At 43.8% G+C, this 18,796-nt stretch overlaps 11 protein-coding genes across 11 annotated transcripts; 8 read left to right on the top strand and 3 right to left on the bottom strand.

The window, feature by feature from the left end:
* Nucleotides 1–256: 256 nt before the first annotated feature.
* Nucleotides 257–2,032, bottom strand: PAS_chr4_0686 (Vacuolar carboxypeptidase yscS; the record flags this gene model as incomplete). The annotated part of the gene is made up of 1 exon (XM_002494079.1): nucleotides 257–2,032. One exon carries the CDS (start codon nucleotides 2,030–2,032, stop codon nucleotides 257–259), a length of 1,776 nt encoding a protein of 591 aa, XP_002494124.1.
* A 1,320-nt stretch (nucleotides 2,033–3,352) lies between these two features.
* On the top strand, nucleotides 3,353–4,333 carry PAS_chr4_0684 (Arginase, responsible for arginine degradation; the record flags this gene model as incomplete). The annotated part of the gene is made up of 1 exon (XM_002494078.1): nucleotides 3,353–4,333. The coding sequence occupies one exon, from the start codon at nucleotides 3,353–3,355 to the stop codon at nucleotides 4,331–4,333; it is 981 nt and encodes a 326-aa protein (XP_002494123.1).
* Nucleotides 4,334–4,568: 235 nt separating this feature from the next.
* Nucleotides 4,569–4,910, top strand: PAS_chr4_0683 (Hypothetical protein; the record flags this gene model as incomplete). The annotated part of the gene is made up of 1 exon (XM_002494077.1): nucleotides 4,569–4,910. One exon carries the CDS (start codon nucleotides 4,569–4,571, stop codon nucleotides 4,908–4,910), a length of 342 nt encoding a protein of 113 aa, XP_002494122.1.
* Nucleotides 4,911–5,514: 604 nt separating this feature from the next.
* On the top strand, nucleotides 5,515–6,429 carry PAS_chr4_0682 (uncharacterized protein; the record flags this gene model as incomplete). Its single annotated transcript, XM_002494076.1, has 1 exon — nucleotides 5,515–6,429. One exon carries the CDS (start codon nucleotides 5,515–5,517, stop codon nucleotides 6,427–6,429), a length of 915 nt encoding a protein of 304 aa, XP_002494121.1.
* Nucleotides 6,430–6,627: 198 nt separating this feature from the next.
* Nucleotides 6,628–8,538, top strand: PAS_chr4_0681 (GTPase-activating protein (RhoGAP) for Rho3p and Rho4p; the record flags this gene model as incomplete). The annotated part of the gene is made up of 1 exon (XM_002494075.1): nucleotides 6,628–8,538. The coding sequence occupies one exon, from the start codon at nucleotides 6,628–6,630 to the stop codon at nucleotides 8,536–8,538; it is 1,911 nt and encodes a 636-aa protein (XP_002494120.1).
* A 56-nt stretch (nucleotides 8,539–8,594) lies between these two features.
* Nucleotides 8,595–9,242, bottom strand: PAS_chr4_0680 (GTP-binding protein; the record flags this gene model as incomplete). The annotated part of the gene is made up of 1 exon (XM_002494074.1): nucleotides 8,595–9,242. One exon carries the CDS (start codon nucleotides 9,240–9,242, stop codon nucleotides 8,595–8,597), a length of 648 nt encoding a protein of 215 aa, XP_002494119.1.
* A 446-nt stretch (nucleotides 9,243–9,688) lies between these two features.
* PAS_chr4_0679 (putative component of the Rpd3 histone deacetylase complex) lies at nucleotides 9,689–10,792 on the bottom strand (the record flags this gene model as incomplete). The annotated part of the gene is made up of 1 exon (XM_002494073.1): nucleotides 9,689–10,792. The coding sequence occupies one exon, from the start codon at nucleotides 10,790–10,792 to the stop codon at nucleotides 9,689–9,691; it is 1,104 nt and encodes a 367-aa protein (XP_002494118.1).
* A 195-nt stretch (nucleotides 10,793–10,987) lies between these two features.
* PAS_chr4_0678 (uncharacterized protein) lies at nucleotides 10,988–13,945 on the top strand (the record flags this gene model as incomplete). Its single annotated transcript, XM_002494072.1, has 1 exon — nucleotides 10,988–13,945. One exon carries the CDS (start codon nucleotides 10,988–10,990, stop codon nucleotides 13,943–13,945), a length of 2,958 nt encoding a protein of 985 aa, XP_002494117.1.
* Nucleotides 13,946–14,233: 288 nt separating this feature from the next.
* On the top strand, nucleotides 14,234–15,112 carry PAS_chr4_0981 (uncharacterized protein; the record flags this gene model as incomplete). Its single annotated transcript, XM_002494071.1, has 1 exon — nucleotides 14,234–15,112. The coding sequence occupies one exon, from the start codon at nucleotides 14,234–14,236 to the stop codon at nucleotides 15,110–15,112; it is 879 nt and encodes a 292-aa protein (XP_002494116.1).
* Nucleotides 15,113–15,550: 438 nt separating this feature from the next.
* On the top strand, nucleotides 15,551–16,966 carry PAS_chr4_0677 (Gamma-aminobutyrate (GABA) transaminase (4-aminobutyrate aminotransferase); the record flags this gene model as incomplete). Its single annotated transcript, XM_002494070.1, has 1 exon — nucleotides 15,551–16,966. The coding sequence occupies one exon, from the start codon at nucleotides 15,551–15,553 to the stop codon at nucleotides 16,964–16,966; it is 1,416 nt and encodes a 471-aa protein (XP_002494115.1).
* Nucleotides 16,967–17,155: 189 nt separating this feature from the next.
* PAS_chr4_0676 (Hypothetical protein) lies at nucleotides 17,156–18,622 on the top strand (the record flags this gene model as incomplete). The annotated part of the gene is made up of 1 exon (XM_002494069.1): nucleotides 17,156–18,622. One exon carries the CDS (start codon nucleotides 17,156–17,158, stop codon nucleotides 18,620–18,622), a length of 1,467 nt encoding a protein of 488 aa, XP_002494114.1.
* Between the last annotated feature and the right edge of the window lie 174 nt (nucleotides 18,623–18,796).

Genomic DNA, 18,796 nt, shown 5'->3' with positions numbered 1-18,796 from the left:
ATGTACCGTTTTATTCCAGACAAATAAGCCATTGTTGTTCCATTTAGTATACGTAACAGTTTCTGAAAAAAAGAAAAGATTCGACTAAAGTAGCTACTGTAGGAGCAAAACACTGCATTGCGTCTGGAACGTTCTACCTATAAGGAGTCAGGAGTCTTTACAAAGTAGTTCCCAGCGGCAGCTACAAGCTCAAGAGCAGCGGCATAAATTGAAAAACACTCATTCTACTTACTTACAACCGAGTTGGCTTGGTTACTCAAAGCTCCCATTCGCTGGCAACCTTGATGAACTCGTGGTAGAAAGCTATAACTTGCAAGTGGGCATCAACCTCGGTAGATTCATCTACCGAGTGTATCTTAGCCTTGTAAATATCTACAATACCTGGAACGTATCTATAGATATTCTTTGTCAGCGGCCAGTAGTGTCGAGTGTCGGTGTTACCAGGCATCATGTATGGACTTGCAATAAGTTTAGCCGAGGGGTCCACAAACTCCTCAAATATCGTACGAGTGGTACCAGAAATGATGGACCAGACATTGTCGTCGGATGGAGATTCTGGAGCAGGCTCCCAGACTCTGGAGAAAGGAGAAACGTGGAATTCTCCCAATGAGGCAACTCCTTCTGGCTCGTAGACAGTTTCAACTTTGTCACTACCATAGTCACTGTAAGTGACCTTGAAACCGTGCTCCTTGGCAATAGGAACAACGTGGAAGTGAATCAATCTGTCTATGATTTGGGCTGAATCACGCTCAACGTCCACTCTATGGTTGATAACTACTCTAGCACTTTCAGGCAAAGCATTGATCTTCTCTCCACCGAAAATAAGATCGGTGGCTTGTGTTGTGGTAATCAAAGAACCGAAGAAAAATGCAATCTTGGAAATACCTTTAATCACACCTTGTTTGACAATGTTGTTCGACGGATCCTTGCTGTATGCAACAAGAGCAGTCTTGAAGTCATCTCTCAAAGCCCCAGCTGCACCAAGACAGTTCGAAAACTGTACCAGAGGATTTCTGGTACTAATTTCTGGGTCCAATGGATGATCTTCGATATGTGTGACCAACTTGGAAATAAGGCCAATTGCAGTGTGCTTAGGGGGGACAGAAGAATGGCCTCCTACAGTGGTCAATGCGACCTCTAGGTCAAGGTAACCCTTTTCCTGCGTAGCAATCTTTGCAACGAGGGTAGTTTGTTTCTTGTCCACGTAACTGACAGCCTCACCTTCATCCAAAATGAGGGCAATACTATCTGGCCCATATTTCTCAAGCAAAAACTTGGAGATATTGTGAGCACCGTAGGTACCTGAAGCTTCTTCGTCGAATCCAAATGCGAGGATGACACCTCTCTTTGGTGAGTACCCTTCATCTACCAGCAATTCTACGGTTTCCAGTAATGCAATCAGTAAACTCTTGCAATCAGCTGATCCACGTCCCCAAACTCTGTCATCGGCGATACGTCCTTCGAAAGGGGGATATGACCAATCCTGAAGAGTATCTTTCTGGACTGGAACCACGTCTTGGTGAGCCAAGAACATGAGTGGTTTCAGACTAGGGTCTGAGCCTTCCCAAGTGAAAACCAAGCCATAGGTGTTGATTTTGTCGACCTTCAATTGGGAGTAAACGGTGGGGAAAGTTGCCTCCAAATATTCATGGAACTTGACGAATTTGGTCCAAACTTCAGGGTCTTGAGCCACGTCCAATTGTTCGTCGAACACTTGGGTATCGATCTGAACAGCCTTACTCAGTTTTTGAGCAGAAGCGATTCTAAATGAGGGATCGTTCAGAATTCTCTCTAAGATGGGGCGATCCTTTTCGAAGTCGGAAGATCTGACTGCAGGGTACACGGGACACAATGCTTCTAATTCACTGCTCAGATCGAAAACTGGGGCTGGGGTTTCAGGCTGAGAGGAAAACGAGCTTGGGTAGAGGTACTGGTAGATGGCAAACAATGCCACAGCTACCAATGAGATCCCAACTAGGTTACCCTTGAATGGAGATGTCGACTCTTTTTTTTGTTTCTTTTTCTCTGGCATTTTGGAGGGAAATTCAACCACTAACTAACTGGATCGTTCAAACAGTAGCAATTTCAATGAATCGAATTCGACTTGTACTGCTGGTTAAACAGGTAGCTCTTTATGCCAGGGAATAGCGATTGCTGGGATGACTTGTAAAAGGCCTTTTTCCGCTTTTTATGGTCTCACTGGAATTGGGGGCTGCAAGGCAAGTCCGCCTCGACAAATTGTTCCAAACAGGAAATTGGACGAAAAAAAATGAAAAAGAAAAACAGATAGTGCAAGGGTTGCACTCGTTCACGGGCCAAATTTTGCTCTTGAATCTTGAGCCACAACGAAGATATCTGTCTGAGAGAGATTTGGCTGAACTTTTGAATTCTTGCTATGCCAAAGAATGCTGGACATGACTGCGATTTCCCAGGCTGGCTTTCTCATCTGGAAGGAAGAATCAATATGCATGATCTCTGCGTCACAACTACGCACCTGTAGCATACGCCTGAAACAATCAATTGATCAAACCTTACTGTGGCGCGATTCAAAATTTAAAAAAATGATTCTGCCCAGGATCGAACTGGGGACGTTATGCGTGTTAAGCATATGCCATAACCAACTAGACCACAGAACCCTTTGTTGTTTTCCATTGGTAGCAGAGCTACATAACAGGTAAGAAGTGTTCTCTATGGCTTTCGAACTAACGAAAGAATGTCTTCCAATCTTATATATATTAAATAACATTGGCTTTAATTAACTAAGAAAATTAGCAAGTGACCTGCAATTTAACAAATTAATCAGAAAATAGTTTTTTTCTGGAACCATAGCGAGAGCAGTTTACACAAATATTAGTGACGCCAACTATCCATAACCAGATTGATATTAATGCTGTAACATAAACGTCATGGCCCTTTCCCCTATCTTTTGCAGTTTCATTTAGGTTTAGTCATTCACTAGGATACAGCTGTGGTCGGAGAATCCCATGAAATACCCAGTAACGGTCTTCGGAACAATTATAGAACTCCTATTGTTCTCTTTAATACATACGTTATCGTATCAAATTGTAAAGCCTATCTCAGCAACGTCAAATATAACTATATATGGCCAACACCCATCAAAATTGCCTCAAAATATCCCTTCGTTACGCACCCCAAGCTTGGTCTCCTCTTTTCCCTCCCCATGTTGTGCTAAATTGAGTACCTCGTGTTTGCATGCTAGAAGTGAAATCGCGGTGCCGCTCGCTATCAGCTTCCCGGATTAACACTAACCGCTCTGTTTATTTATCTGTTCGGGACATATAAAGCATTATCAGTTTTCCCTTACTTGTCCCGACTCAAGGCGTACTTGAAAATGAAAACACAGATTGATTATAAATTTTATCCCACAAAGGAAGTTACCATCATCAGCGCCCCTTTTAGCGCTGGTCAAGGTAAAGGCGGTGTTGAGAAAGGTCCTGGATTACTACTGAAACATGGACTTCGGGAAGATTTGGAAGCTTTAGGCTGGTCGGTTTCCATTAAGGAACCTCTCAAGGGTACCGGTCTAGATGTACCCCCATCAGAGTTGGAGGAGGAGTTTGACAGATCGCACGGAATTGCAAAGAGACCAACGGTGGTAGCCCAAGCGACAGAGAGAGTCTACCGTGCAGTTAAAGAAGTTTCCCATCAGAAGCGATTGCCTCTGACCATAGGAGGTGATCACTCAATAGGAGTATCCACGTTAGCAGGTTTTCTTGATGCTAATCCGGATGCTTGCGTCTTATGGATCGATGCTCATGCTGACATCAATACTCCTGAAACGTCACCTTCGGGAAACATTCATGGCTTCCCAGTTGCCTTAGCTATGGGGCTCAGTAGAGAAGTGTGGCCCAAACAGTTTTCGTGGTTGGATGAAGCCAAAAACAAGCTAGCTGCCGACAGAATTGCTTACATTGGTCTGAGAGATTTGGATCCCTGTGAGAAGAAACGTGTAAGAGAACTGGGCATCGCAGCTTACTCTATGTACCATGTCGACAAGTACGGAATTGCGAAAGTGGTTGAAATGGCATTGGCTAGAATCAACCCCACAGGAAAATCACCAGTGCATATTTCTTACGATGTGGATGCTCTTGATCCATTATTCACTCCTGCCACCGGTACCCCTGTAAGAGGAGGGCTGACTTTCCGTGAAGGGATGTACATTGTCGAAGCTGTTGCAGAGACTGGAAACCTGGGAGCGTTAGATATCGTAGAATGCAACCCTGACTTGGCATCAACTGACGTTCACGAAATTGATACCATCACGGCTGGTTGTGCCATCGCTAAGAGTGCGTTTGGAGAAACCTTAGTTTAATTGTAAATAAGATAACAATAGGTCTGGTAAACTCAGATTACCTAATCCCATAGATTGGTCACTTATATTATTTCGCGCAAGAATGGTCTGATGGTCTAGAGGTATGATTCTTTCTTAGGGAGGAAGAGGTCCCGGGTTCGATTCCCGGTCAGACCCTTAACTTCTTTGTATTTTTTGATCTTAGTCTCATTATTGTTTAGTTAATCAGCCTAGGCAATAACGAGACAACCATGATATGAAACTTGAAAATCTGGTAGTGATTATCAGAGCTATGGCTGCTTACTGGAATTGGGATATTCTCCATGATCGGGTGGAGCGGCCTGTGTTTGGCCCACTGAACATTGAAATGACAGACCTTACCACCGGTGGCGATAATTTGGAAGGATTTGTTGGTCCGCATTATCTACAGGATGATCACTATTGGGGAAGATTCAACGAGATTATGGACGATTGGTCACCCTACGACTACGACTACGATTATGAGATCTGGCAAAATGCCACCAAGGCGGGCAAACATTGTTACATTAAAACTGATGTTTACTACTTCCATTTGAGGGATGAACTTGTTTGTGAATGACGGATATGATGGAATGGGGTGCACGTGGAGGTTCCATAAAAGAATACTGTAATTTTCTGCCGCTTTGCTGCGTTAAGCGATACTGGCAGTGCAGACTTATTGTTTGAATTTTTGAATTGTTATGTCATGTGAGTGAAAAAAGAAGGCAGTTGAATGATTCTTGGTTTTGTTGACAGGTACCTTTTGAATGGGTTCAAGCAAGTAGGTGAATAGCTTCAAAGCATCTTGCTAAAACGAGGAAGCTGCTAGCTGGAGTCACTTTTTTTGAACTCAATATCTATCCCCATCGAGAGTTTATATGGGATAGTAGTGGACACAACTCAAACTTTATATGACAGTAGAGTAATATACAGCGGTAAATAGTAATAGAAGAACAGTGGTTACATATTTATGGAGATGTGGGTGTACTTCTAGAGCTTTTAATTATGGTAGGGGTTCTCATTTTAGGGATGTCGTGAAAAAACGTGGAGATACTGTGGAGGAAAATGATAACGGTTTTTTGTCGTTTTTCTTATTTTCTGACTTTCTTTTTCTGTACCCCCCTCCTTCAACTTTTACTCCTGCCTCTCCGACGCAAGTTGACTTGGCCCTTGTGAGCTGTGGAATGGCTCCAGAAATATGCACACCTGTCTCGGCGAGGTTTTATATAAGGAGAAGGTATGGGGTTGCAACCAGAGAGTTGGGGAAAGGCAGCTTTGGTTCTGTCATGGAACATCGAACCTTCGATGGTAGAGTATTTGCAATCAAAAACGGATTAGACAACTCAAAAGAAACTGTGGAGACTATGCTACGTGAATTCGTTTTTGTGCTTAGTTTACAACCCCATCAACATGTAGTCAAAGTGTTCGATCTTGTCAAGGGTCCAAGATCAGTGCACCTTTGTATGGAGTCTTGCACGACGACTTTATGGAAACTGTTACGTCAGAACAGGCACTCTGTTCGCAATAAATTGGACCGGGAGACAAGATTATGCTATTGGGGGCAGTTGCTTGCTGGAATAGAACACTTACATCAAGTTGGCGTGGCCCACCGAGACCTCAAGATGGATAACCTACTAATAACTGAGGGCGGTGTCCTGAAAATCGCTGATTTCGGTAGTAGTACTGCTAGTGTTTATTGCCACGGATTAGTTGGTTCTGAGACATTAACTGCTCCTGAGTGTTTCACTTCGGTAAAGTACGCTTCTCTACCCGTTGACGTTTGGGCAGCAGGGATGATTTTGGTATACCTTTTGATGGACAAATTCCCCTGGCAAAGTGCTCGTTCTACAGACTCTCATTATTACAAATACATCACACCTGAGTCTGCTTCTAGAAAGTTTGTACTGCCTTGGGTTGGGTCTTCGGAAGTTGAAAACAATGGAGAGGTATTCAACATTTTGAGCACTATGCTTGATCCAGCTCCTTCAACGAGGATATCTGTGGAACAACTAGTGAAATGCTTGGAGGTACAAAACATCCAGATGTGTTCGGACGAAAACATGGTGCTTTCCCACGATCACAGGGCACAGCCAACCTGACTGGTCATGGACACCCTACATTTATTCTGCCGATCACATAACGAACGCAGGGATCACACCGCGATCTCAGCCTTCAACAAAAATAAACCTGCTGGAAGGAGGCGCGAGCACATACCGAATACTGCTACGTAAGGAAATATATGTACATATTTGTACTCTTCTCCCTTTGTATAATATACCTATCATCTCAATAGATACATGGATTCCAGAGATAAAAGCATAGACCAATCAACTTCGGAGGCCACGGACCCAAACACTTCTTTGGGCACTGTGGATCAGGAACTCGAAGCGGTCTCGAGTCCAACGACTCCTGCAAAGGTCGAGTCCTCCGCTTCTTTGTTGGAGGACCCCCAGATTGCCAAGATATTGCAATCCGACTCAGCTATGGATATCCTTTTAGATCGTCTCAAGCGAAGTATCACAACATGTGATGAGTTCAGTCGTTATATCAAAAAGAAATCAATATTGGAAGACGATCATTACACGCAGTTGAGAAAAATCTCTAAACATACCCAAGATACTTTAAAGAACGACGGAAAGAAGTTCAAGACCGATTCATTTGAACGCAGTTTTGAGAAAATTGTTAGTTTTGATAGCGAGTTGTTCAACGTTGGATCACCCTATGTTAAGGCGTTGACGTTGATGTACGAGCAACTGGGATCACTAGCTTCGACTGTATCGAAATCTCGTAAATCTGTTAAAGAAGAATATCGCCGCAAGGAGAGAGAATGTGGAGACGCCATTGCTGCTGCAGAAAAGTCAAAAAACAAGTATTTCAACTTTTGTAACGAATTGGAGAAGCTTCGCACGGGTGATCCATCAAAGAAGACCTTCACACTAAAAGGATCTAAGACGGGGACACAACAGGAGGAAGAACTTTCCCGTAAGATTGAGATTGCGGATCAGGATTACAGAGCAAAAGTCCATCAGTGCAAAAAATTGAAAGACGAATTATTGATGGTTCACAGACCTGCTCAGGTCAAAGCTCTGAAAGGTCTTATTTTGGAGATTGACACCGCAATGTCATTGCAATTACAGAAATACACAACATGGAACGAAACGCTTGTGATGAGGTCTGGTATATTGATATCCCCTTTGCACGAGGATTCTAATAAGCCTTCAATCAAGAAAATTGCTGCTAGTGTTGATAATGAGAAAGACTTGTACGAATTTTTGACCAAACAGGGTACTACTTCTCTTAATAGATGGCTGACCCCAGTGGAATACAAAGTGCATCCTTTATTGGGGAATAATCTTAGGAAAGACTCCCAAAGGAGAAACATTACGCCTACATCTGGAGCTGTGGCAGGCGCTGCTGTTGGCGCAGGTGTTGGAGCGGCATCTAGTTCACCATTGTCACCTCTTCCTGCAAGTACTTCTTATTCCCCCACACTGGACCCCAAGGTTGTTGGAAGTAGATTATCGGGGCCGAGAGAGCTACAAGTATCAGAGACAGCCTCAACAGTCTCCGTGCCTCCAGGAGTGAAGCAAAATCTTGCTACTTTCGGGGTACCGATCGATGTGCTGGTCGATAATGACACTGGATCGGTGCCTGCAATTGTGCGACAATGTATTCAGGTGATTGAAAAGTATGGACTAGATTTGGAAGGTATTTACAGAGTGAGTGCGAGCGTGACCAAAGTTAAAGAGCTAAGAGAACTAATTGATAGGGATCCTGCTAATATTGCTCTGATTGGTCCATCTAGCCCTGATCACGTATTGGATGATGACATATACGTGGCTGCCACCATCTTAAAGCTGTTCTTCAAGTCGCTTCCAGAACCGCTTCTCACGAATGCCTTATACCAGGATTTCTTGGACGCAGTAAAGGATGATTCTGGCAGCACCAAAATATCAACGAGATTACATCAGATAGCTTATGAATTACCCGACGGTCCCTACTGGACGCTTCGCTCACTTTTGTTCCATCTTAACAAAATAGCCGCACACCAAGATGTCAACCGTATGACGATACGGTCTTTGAGTATTGTCTGGGGAGAAGTACTGCTGTACTCTGAGGTCGCCAACACAGAAGATATGAGCTACAAGGCCAAAGTGGTTGAGGAACTCCTCAAGGCCGCTAATCTGATTTACGAAGCTGAACCGTAGAATAGGAGAGTTAAAATGAATGAAAACTTAGAAGTCGATAAGAAGTTTATCTTCACCTACATCACTATACAACATCCCGATGATGAAGAGTCTGACGAAGACGCAGGGGCAGTGGCATTGCCCCGAACAGTAGGTTTCTCGTGGTTCTTTGAACGATCCACACTTGTGTCAATTCCTGTTTGGTTTGTATCCTTAATACTTTTGGTGGCTCGCACCACATTATAGAAGGCCTCTTTAACGTTAGTATTGGTCTTGGCACTAGTCTCGATGTACTGGCAACCGAATTGACGGGCCAAAGCCTCTCCTTCGTCTCGACTGACCTCTCTCTTGGAATCTTCAACATCAGACTTGTTTCCCACCAGAACCATTGGGACTGATTGCATCCCCTCTTTCACCCTGACTATTTGATCGTAAAAAGGCTTCAATTCTTCCAAAGATGATCGTTTGTTTATGGCAAAAACTAACAGAAACCCTTCCCCCGTCTTCATATACAATTCTTTCATCGATGAGTAGTCTTCCTGTCCTGCGGTATCCAAGATGTCCAGCATTACCGGCGCGCCGTCTATCTCGCAGGGATGTTTATAGGAATCCTCAATTGTTGGGTCATACTCAGTCAGAAACTCTCCACGGATCAGCTGAATTGTCAGAGCAGATTTACCAACCGACGGAGGACCCACCACTACTAATCTGTAATCCTCGGACATGGTTGTTAATGGCTTGAAAAGTATTCTTGCCTTTTTTGCCAGTTTGCTACCAGACCGCGAACTTTTTAAATGAGTGGTAGTTAGTTTAATTTAGAAGCCTGCCATTTGAGGCTAGGAGGCGGTGCTGGATTTAGGGTGGGGGGGGGGGGGGTAGAGGGCCCTGGAGAAATCTAAAAATGGCTTCGAAGCTTCGATGCGTAGACGGGTCATGCGATGGGCATTTTATTGTTTTTTTCACAATTAAGGCTACCCGCTTATGTATCTTAGGTCACTACATCTTATAAACGCCTTGCCTTATCTCCATGTAAGAGGAGTCATGAGGCCAGCTTTCACTGAAAAACGATCGCGACAGAGAGGGTAAAAAACCAGTATGTACAATACATGACATTGTGGGGTTGAAGAATCAGCCCCTGGTCCTAAAGATCTATCATCTACAAACCCCCCTTCTATCGCTTTCTTATCTTCAATTTGCATTCATCACAGTACCACTTGCCTCGTGGAGGCTGAGTTAGACCAATGCATGAAAGATGGAACCATTCTCTGGTACAATCTATACCATCACACCCTAACATCTCCCCATAAGATACCTGTTGACAATAACAATACACAGGCTCTTCGTCATTGTCTTCCTTGGCATTTGAGGGCACCTCAGTGGATAAATCGTTATTTTGGCCCGGTCGTCTCCTCGTTGCGCTTTCTCTAACTTCCGGCTGGGTCTTGTGGCCGCCTCGCCTCCTGTCATCTGGTTGGCTAGCTGGCACAGCGGTCATACTATTATTCGTCATATGCGTAACATTATTGTTGATACTGTTTGTGTTGTTATTGCTATTACTGCTGTGGTTTGCAGAGTGTGTAGAGTTTGCATTTGCACGCCTTCTAACAGTCTTCCCAAGCTCTTCGTCCCTATCACCCGGTCCACTGGCGTCAATGCCAGACCCGCCATTAGATCCAGCTTGTGCTTTACGAGCCGCCAGCGCCTCTCTTCGAGATTCTGATCTCTGCGATTGTGCAGACTTGCCAGAGTCTGCAGGCTTAGTATCGTGTATCATGGCAGGATGGTGATCCATAGAGCCGATTCTAATTTCTGCTGGGATTTCATTCTCCACTATTAGTTCAAAGTCACTATCAATACGCTTGACGTGTCTTGCAACAGCGTCGGCAGCAATAGTGGCCACATGCATTTTCTCTTCCAGACAGGGCATTAGCTCTTTGATTAACTCTCGTATCTCGTGGAGCAATTGTTCTCTTTTCGGGTGTGTTTTTGACATTTGCAAGAACCGTTTGATGTAAGTGATTAGCAGAGGGACAGACTGCACGGTTTTAGCATCAATCTCCTTCAATAAGGTAAAGTACCGAATCAACTCCAGGGGAAATGCTTCGAACGAATCTGTGATGTCATTTAAGCCTGGATACAAGTTTGTCACAGTAGCCAGTACTGAGGCGGAGTTTGGCATTTTGCGGGAACCTTTGTGCGATTCAGCCGATTCTTTTTGAACTCTGTGGCCCAATCTTTGGCTCTTAGGTCTCGCTCCAGATTGTTCTTGTAACATTGGTGTTTTGTTTTACCTCTTTTTTTTNNCTAGCAAGGAGCTTGAAAGGATGAGATACGTGCATCGCCCTTTTAGGTTGTCTTCTGTTATTTTTCATGCGGATCACATGACGTCCTGTATTCGCGTAGTTGGGGAAATCGCGAATTTCTTTTGACTGAACTAGGCATCTTCTACACCTCCCCCATCATCCTCTATATGCCCAACTTGTTTCAGAGACACAAGAAACCATCGGGTGAACACAACTTCCAGCAGATTGATGATCCAGTCAAAGTTCCTCCTCCGCATTCCTTATCAATGAATCCAACTCCAATCAAGTATGGAAACGATCCGCAGAATTCCTCCAGATATCAAGCAAATCCATACTATAATCCTCCGCCTACTGGAGGTCCACAATATTCGGGAGGAAGCAGTCAGTCTTCTAGGGAAATTGTCAATCAATCAAACTCCTACAGAGGTTATTCTTCGGAGGACAGCGTGTATGGCTCTCAAATGGATCGTGGACGTGGTACCTTTGACAGGCTAGATCAATCCAAACCTCCATCGAATTTCCAGCAACCCAGCTACAACGGGGACTACCCTAGGGAAGACGCTTTTCAACAAGGTAGTGTAGGATATCCTCAACCGCAAGAAGCAAGACATCAGCCTCGAAAGCTTAACTCTCAGCAAATCCATCAGCGTATCATCCAGCAAAAGTTGCAAAACCTACCTGTTCTCCCTTCTCATTTAGACTCTCGATCAAGCGATCAGAGTAGTAACAAACAAGACGGGAGTTATGGAAGGAACCAACAAAATGATGATACGGACTGGATTAATCGACAAAGGGCTTATGAGCAGCAGAACCAGGAAAAGTTCAACAACGATAGGATTAATCGAGAAAGAATGATTCAAGAGCGCAATAGGCAGGAAAGGCTTAACCAACAACGAATTAATGAAGAGAGAAATAATGAAGAAAGAATCAGATATGAAATGCTTGACCAAGAGAGAGTTAGACAGGAGAAAATAAATCAAGAGAGGATTAGACAGGAGACAATCAACCAAGAGAGAATCAGACAGGAAAAGATTAACCAAGAAAGAATCAGGCAGGAGAAAATCAACCAAGAAAGAATTAACCTAGAGAGAATTCAGAAAAGAGAACGAGATCTCAAAGAACTCCAGGATCGCCAAATGAGAGAACAGAAAGAGTTACAAGAACGCCAACGAAAGGAACTAGAACTCAAAGCCCTGGAGTATGAAATGGTACAAGATCCAGTAGCGACTTCAAAATCCATGTATCCAGTGGACGATGACAATGATGATCTACAAACTATGGAAGCCACACCTTACGGAGATGATATTTCACAACAAAGATCACAACTTCGTAGAGAACTTACACACAGACGACTTAAACAACATCCCCCTCTAACTGCAGCAGATGTTGCTCCCCCTGCCCTCCCGTACAAAGGCGAGATTCCATCGTCTCATACTTTGGAAGATTTGTCAAAATATCCGGAGCCGATAGATTTTGCTGTGGACTCAGCAGAAGACTTGAGGAGTGCTTCAATTACAGATCAGAGTATCGATAGGCGGTATAACGAAAAGGGATTAGGTCCGGTTCACTCTCATAAAAGGATACCTCCGCCTTCTTTGGGGGTCACATCTTCTTCTACATCCCTTCCAAGACCAACGAATAGCGCAAACAGTCACACACAGTATGAAATTGAACAGATAGAAAAACAACGAAAACAGCTACAGGATATTCAATTGCAGGATGTAAAACACGCACCTACGAAACCTACTAAATCATACACCGACGAAGTAGCTAAAGAACTGGATAATCGAGGAATTCATACCCCATCCAGGGTTCAATATGATGCTCCTAGTTCGATACGGCAGGCCGAACGTCTGTCAATATCTTCCAAGTTATCAGTATTACGAAATCCTCGTCTATCACCCCCAGAAATTGTGGGTGAGTTTAGAAAGGTCGAGGAAAGAGCTAGACAAAACCCAGCAAATCCACAATTTCAGTTTGAATATGCCAGATCTTATCTTGAATGTTGTTTAAATCCAACCTTCTTGAACAACGTTTTGCCTGACTTTAGGGTGAGACCGCGTCCTGCCAGTTTGAAAGAACTCAAAAAGACCAAATCGACTATGGTTCAATTGGCAATTGCACGCTTCAAAAGTATCAGTAAGACATTTCCTAACCGAACAGACTCGGAACTATTTTTGGGCTATCTTTACTCCGGTGCAATTTTCAAAGGTACAATTTCTGAAGATTATGGAAAATCTTTTGATTACTATGCCTTGGCCGCTTTGCAAGGAGAAAGTTTAAATGCCCTATACAGGTTGGCGTGCTGCTACGAATTTGGAGTCGGGTCTCAAAGAGACGTAGGCAGAGCTCTACATTTTTATAAGAAGGCAGCTGAATTTGGAGATGTTAATTCCATGTGCAAACTGGGTTTAGTGTATCTCAAGGGGCTATTAGCTCAACCCAGAGATGTCGGAAGGGCTTTAGAATATCTATTTAAAGCCGCCGATATCGATAACCAATACTTTCAATCATTGAAAAGACAACAGGTTCAGAGGGAAGCAGATTCTCTAGACCTCGAATACAAGGATACTGGAGCTTCATTGTACATGGTTGCTAAGTTATATGAACGTGATCTTTCCTCATTGGGTTACGGAAATAGTCCCAAACATGTTAGAGAGAGCAGAGAGGTGTTCGAAGGTCTAAATCAACAAAACCTACAACAAGATTTTGCCAAAGCCTATAATAATTATCTGAGAAGCGCACAACTAGGATACCCCAAGGCACAAACCTACTTAGGACACAGCTTTGAATTTGGAAACCTTGGGCTGAAGAAAGACCCTAAGAAATCGATCTATTGGTACAGTAAAGCTGCCAGTCAAGGTGACTGCCAAGCGGCTATCGGACTTAGTGGATGGTATTTGACAGGATTTTCCGGGGTTCTCCAGCAAAGTGACGAACAGGCTTTCCTGTGGGCTCGTAAGGCCTGTGAAGAGAGTATTCCGAAGGCCCAATATGCAATGGGCCGATTTTTGGAGTATGGGATCGGAACGTCTGTCAATATGGATGAGGCTCGAAGGTGGTACCAGAGAGCGGCTACACAAGGATATGGAAAGGCTGTCCAGAGGCTAAAAGAGATTTCATAAATTTCCAGAACAGTAGATACTAATTTATAATGTTATTTTTCACCCAGGTATTATCATCTCGTATGTTATCCTTCTTTGGCTACTGCAGTGGAGTATCCACTCCTTCAGATCCTTCCAAAAAAGAAAAATAAAAAAAAATTAAATTAGGATGCCAAATGCTCGTCTGATCCCTGCACCTAATTTTTCTCTCCCACAGAAAACGTGGACCTTGGCTTATTCTTGTCACACAACCATTTACCCCTTTCTATATTTAACCGATTGTTCTCATCGACTCCCAAGATAGCACCAATGCCTACTCAGATAATGGCCCCTTGGGCCCCAGCTCTGGCCGGCAGCATCGCCCGTGAGTTGGAGAAACAGCCATTCGTTTCGTTTCAGTTTGCAACGGTGGATGAACACGGATCTCCTCATGTCAGAACTGTCATTCACCGTGGATTCCTATTTGACGACAGAAGCACCAATGTGCTTACTTTCACCACAGATCGTCGTATGACCAAGTACAAAGAGCTGTTCAACGATAGTGCTTTTGAGTTATGTTTTTATAGTCATGTTGCTAGGAAACAATTCCGCCTTAGAGGAGTTGCCCGATGTATTGACGACACAACCACGCCTAAGCTGAAGCTTCCACCAGATATTTTTGACCAGCTTAAGAACTCTGCAGAGGCCACCGTCACCCTTATAGCTGACAATGACAACGAGATTGAAACAGACAAAATTGACTACCTAAAGTTCCCCAGGTCCACAGCAAGTGATGAGCTGGAATATCCATTGTTATCTCCTGAAGTAATAGCCAAACTAGAGGCATCTTCAGGAGAAGAAGGATTGGATCCAGAAGAGATCTCTGCCCAACTTACTCCACCAACGGAAGAGGAATGGAAAAATGAACGACGCAGAATATGGAATACTCTCTCCCGTTCTATCAAGTCGACTTTCCGTAAGCCTACGCCGGGCTCGAGATTGACTGAAGAGAAAATAAAACTACTGGATTCCATCGGAAGAGGTGTAGATGGTGCATCTGACGAGGATGGACTAGAGAATTTGGTAGTGGTGGTTTTGTTTGTGGATAAGGTTGACTTTGTAGATATTGGTTACAACGGCCAAGGCAGAAGACTGATATACCGAAGACTTGCTGGAGATCACTGGCGCGAGACGGCGGTATGTCCTTAATGAATGTAGAACTTATAATTAATGATAGTTGCATGATAGCATGAGTCAGACGGTATTTGAGCTACGCTTTTCCGGCAATTGTCATTTAGGCAGCTCTAAGACCGATCTGGAAAAGCTTAGATATCGGTCACCTGACCCACAGACAGGTCGTTTGACTGAGAATGTTTTTTTTTCTTTTTATCTGTTTCCTTACATTCTTCCTCGCTACCGATGCCAGATGTCGCCGTCGAGGAAGATAAAAGGCCTCCATCGAGTAATCCGCCGGCGGGATATGAGCGGATACTTCTTTTGGCAATCCGCTAGTAGATGGTACCCTCCTCCTCCATATAATCTTTCATCTTCCCCATGATAACAGCACCGCTAGCGGATATGTTCTTGGGATATAAAAGCCCTCTTAAAGTCTCTTGCTGATCCCTCTTACTATCGAATTAACTCTTAATGTCTGTTTCTGAGACTTACTACCCATCCGAGCCAACTGCTCCAGTTGTAAAGACTTCAGTCATCCCAGGACCCGAGTCGAAGAAGCAAACTGAGGAACTCTCCACCGTTTTCGACACCAGACCAGTCTACTTCGTCGCTGACTATGAAAAATCCAATGGTAACTACATTGCTGACGTAGATGGAAACGTCTACTTAGACGTCTACGCTCAAATCGCATCGATTGCCTTGGGTTACAATAATCCTGCTCTGATTGAGGCCGCAAAGTCTCCAGAGATGATCCGTGCTTTGGTTGAGAGACCAGCTTTGGGTAACTTTCCAGGTAAAGACTTCAAACAAATTTTGGACAACATTTTGAAGGTAGCTCCTAAGGGCCAGGACAAGATATGGTCTGGACTCTCTGGTGCTGATGCTAACGAGCTAGCTTTCAAAGCTGCGTTTATGCACTACCAGGCTAAGAAGAGGGGTTATGGTACTAGTTTCTCCGAGGAAGAAGAGACAACTACCATGTTGAACCAGTCTCCAGGTTCTCCAGAGTTGGCCATCCTTTCTTTTAAGAGAGCTTTCCACGGTCGTCTTTTTGCATCTGCTTCTGCAACTTGCTCCAAGCCAATCCACAAGATCGACTTGCCATCTTTCAAATGGCCAAAAGCTGAATATCCAGACTACAAATACCCTCTGGATGACAATGCTGAATACAACGATGCTGAAGACAAGAGATGCTTGGCCATTGTCGAGGACATTTTAACCAACTGGCATGCACCGATTGCTGCCATCATCATTGAACCAATCCAATCTGAGGGTGGTGACAACCACGGTTCTGCAGCTTTCTTCCAAGGTTTGCGTGATCTGACTTTGAAATACGGTTCTTTGTTGATCATTGACGAGGTTCAAACCGGTGTCGGAGCCACTGGAACTATGTGGGCTCACGAGCATTTCAACCTGTCTCCAGCTCCAGACATGGTTACCTTCTCCAAAAAATTCCAATCTGCCGGTTACTTTTTCCATGACCCAGAATTGGTTCCAAACTACTCATACAGACAGTTCAACACCTGGTGCGGTGACCCCGCCAGAATGATCATTGCCGGTGCCATCGCCAAGGAAGTTGTCGACAAGAATCTGATTGCTAATGCTAAGGAAGTGGGCGACTACTTGTTTGGTAAGCTGGAGGAACTCTCTAAAAAATACCCTACTGAATTGTCCAGACTTCGTGGTAAGGGCAGAGCTACATTCATTGCTTGGGATGCATCTTCTTCTGAGGCTAGAAACAGCTTCTTGGCCAAAATGAAGTTGAACGGTGTTAACGTTGGTGGATGTGCCGACCACTCCATCCGTCTGCGTCCAACCTTGACGTTCGGCAAGAAGCACGCTGACATCTTGGTTGCCACCATCGACAAGGTTCTCTCTCAGAACTAAGCTCATTATATTTTATTCTGTACATGTATATTAAAGTGTCAAAAACACAAATTACTAAGTGCTGTAGCTGTAGAGTGCATCTTGATGCAAGGATCGTGGTATTCGATAAACTAGCTTTTCTGATGCGGCTCCTTAACTATTTGTACTCGACTCATTCTGAGTTCTTCCCTCCTCTTTCCCACTAACAGAATGGAGGAACTCAGCAACTTAGATATACTAGTATATTTGGTCATCACGGTGTATTGTATAATTACCGAATCAGGGCCGTTAGCCTTTCTCTCTCTACTACGTTCCTCAGCGTTTTATGACTTCTTAGTTCTTCCACTAGATGTGCTTCTGAACAGAATCGTAAAGCCATTCGAATTCCAACCTCCTTTTTCACAAAGATGCACTTGTATGGAATACACAGTCTCCAAAGCCCTCAAGCATAGTCTGGAGTCAATTCATACTCCCAATGATCCTTCCACAGTATTTTTTTCCCCAAGAGTTCACCGACTTTTCTACTTGTATCGAGCATACAGGCAGGGATTCCAAGGTTTGGGCGATATCATATATTCGGACTCTTATGGAAACGTAGACGGGTTGTCCAATGACTCTGATAGTGAATCATTGCAACCTGTTCCTGGACTATGGATTAAATCAAAAAGCAGATCCAACAGTAACCATGATCTGATATTGTACTACATTCCAAATGGTGCATTTATTGTTGGTGGCCCCAACTTCTATGTGGAGTTCTTGTCAACATTTTTAGTCTTATTGGAACAACAGGGGTTCCAAAATCCTGCAGTATTTCTTCCTGAACTTCCTAAGGTACCTGATGCAATGTTTCCCCGTGGATTGTTCCACGTCTTGAAAGGTTGGCAATATATTACAGAGTCCAATCCCTCAGCAAGAACGGTACTTTGTGGAGATTCAACTGGGGCCACCATAGCATTGAGCTTGCTACTGTTTATTGGAACACCAGATTTTTCAATTTTCAGTAACATAGATGATGCCCAGGATGCCAATTGCCCTGTACCACCACACCCTGTTTCACCCCTTGGATTAGTCGCAGATAAACATGACGATGATAAACTTCCTTCTGCGTTCAAAATAACGAAAAAGTCGATAGAAAAAGTGGAGAGCGCAAATTTGAAGCTACCTGATACTGCTCTCATCATCTCTCCAATTCTAAACTATTTCATCACGGAGCAGGATAGCAATAGTGAGGGAAACCATAATTCTGACTACATTACTCCCCAGCTAATAACGCAATGGCGAAAATTATTCATTCCAGATCAGCTCACACACTCCCCTAAAGATGGTTATCATAGCCCTGGTCTTTGTACAGATGAATCGTGGTGGGCTAAGAGCTTCCCTCCAGCAGGAATGATTCTCAGTTACGGGAGCGAAGAGTATTTCCGTCCCGAATTAGACCAGTTTTCAAAGCTTATCAAAGGTATCGGGAGGACCAAAGTAGACTGCCATGAAGCACATATTCATAGTTGGCCGTTACTTCTTTTCTACACCGAAAAGACTCCAGAGGACAGAGAAGAAAGTGTATTCATGTTCTCCGGAATAATCTCCCGAATGCTATTATGGCATACCGAAAGCTATCTGGCACTCAATTCAAGAGAGCCAGTAAATGTGTTAACCATAGATGATGATCATACCTAGATTTAGCCAAATGAGGTTTATGAAATTATTCGTATTGAATTGCTAGTGTATGAGAACGGGGATGTGTTAAGCCAAGACCCTACCCTACTCCTTGAGTGGAAAAATGAGGACACGCGCGAACGATCCATCCAAATTAATTAACAGGTTACGTTCGTTCAACTTGACAGACTACAA

This window comes from Komagataella phaffii, chromosome 4 (genome assembly GCF_000027005.1).
Source record: "Komagataella phaffii GS115 chromosome 4, complete sequence".
NCBI lineage: Eukaryota > Fungi > Ascomycota > Pichiomycetes > Pichiales > Pichiaceae > Komagataella > Komagataella phaffii.
Note: the sequence above shows the minus strand (reverse complement) of the source record. Positions and strands in the feature narration are given on the sequence as shown.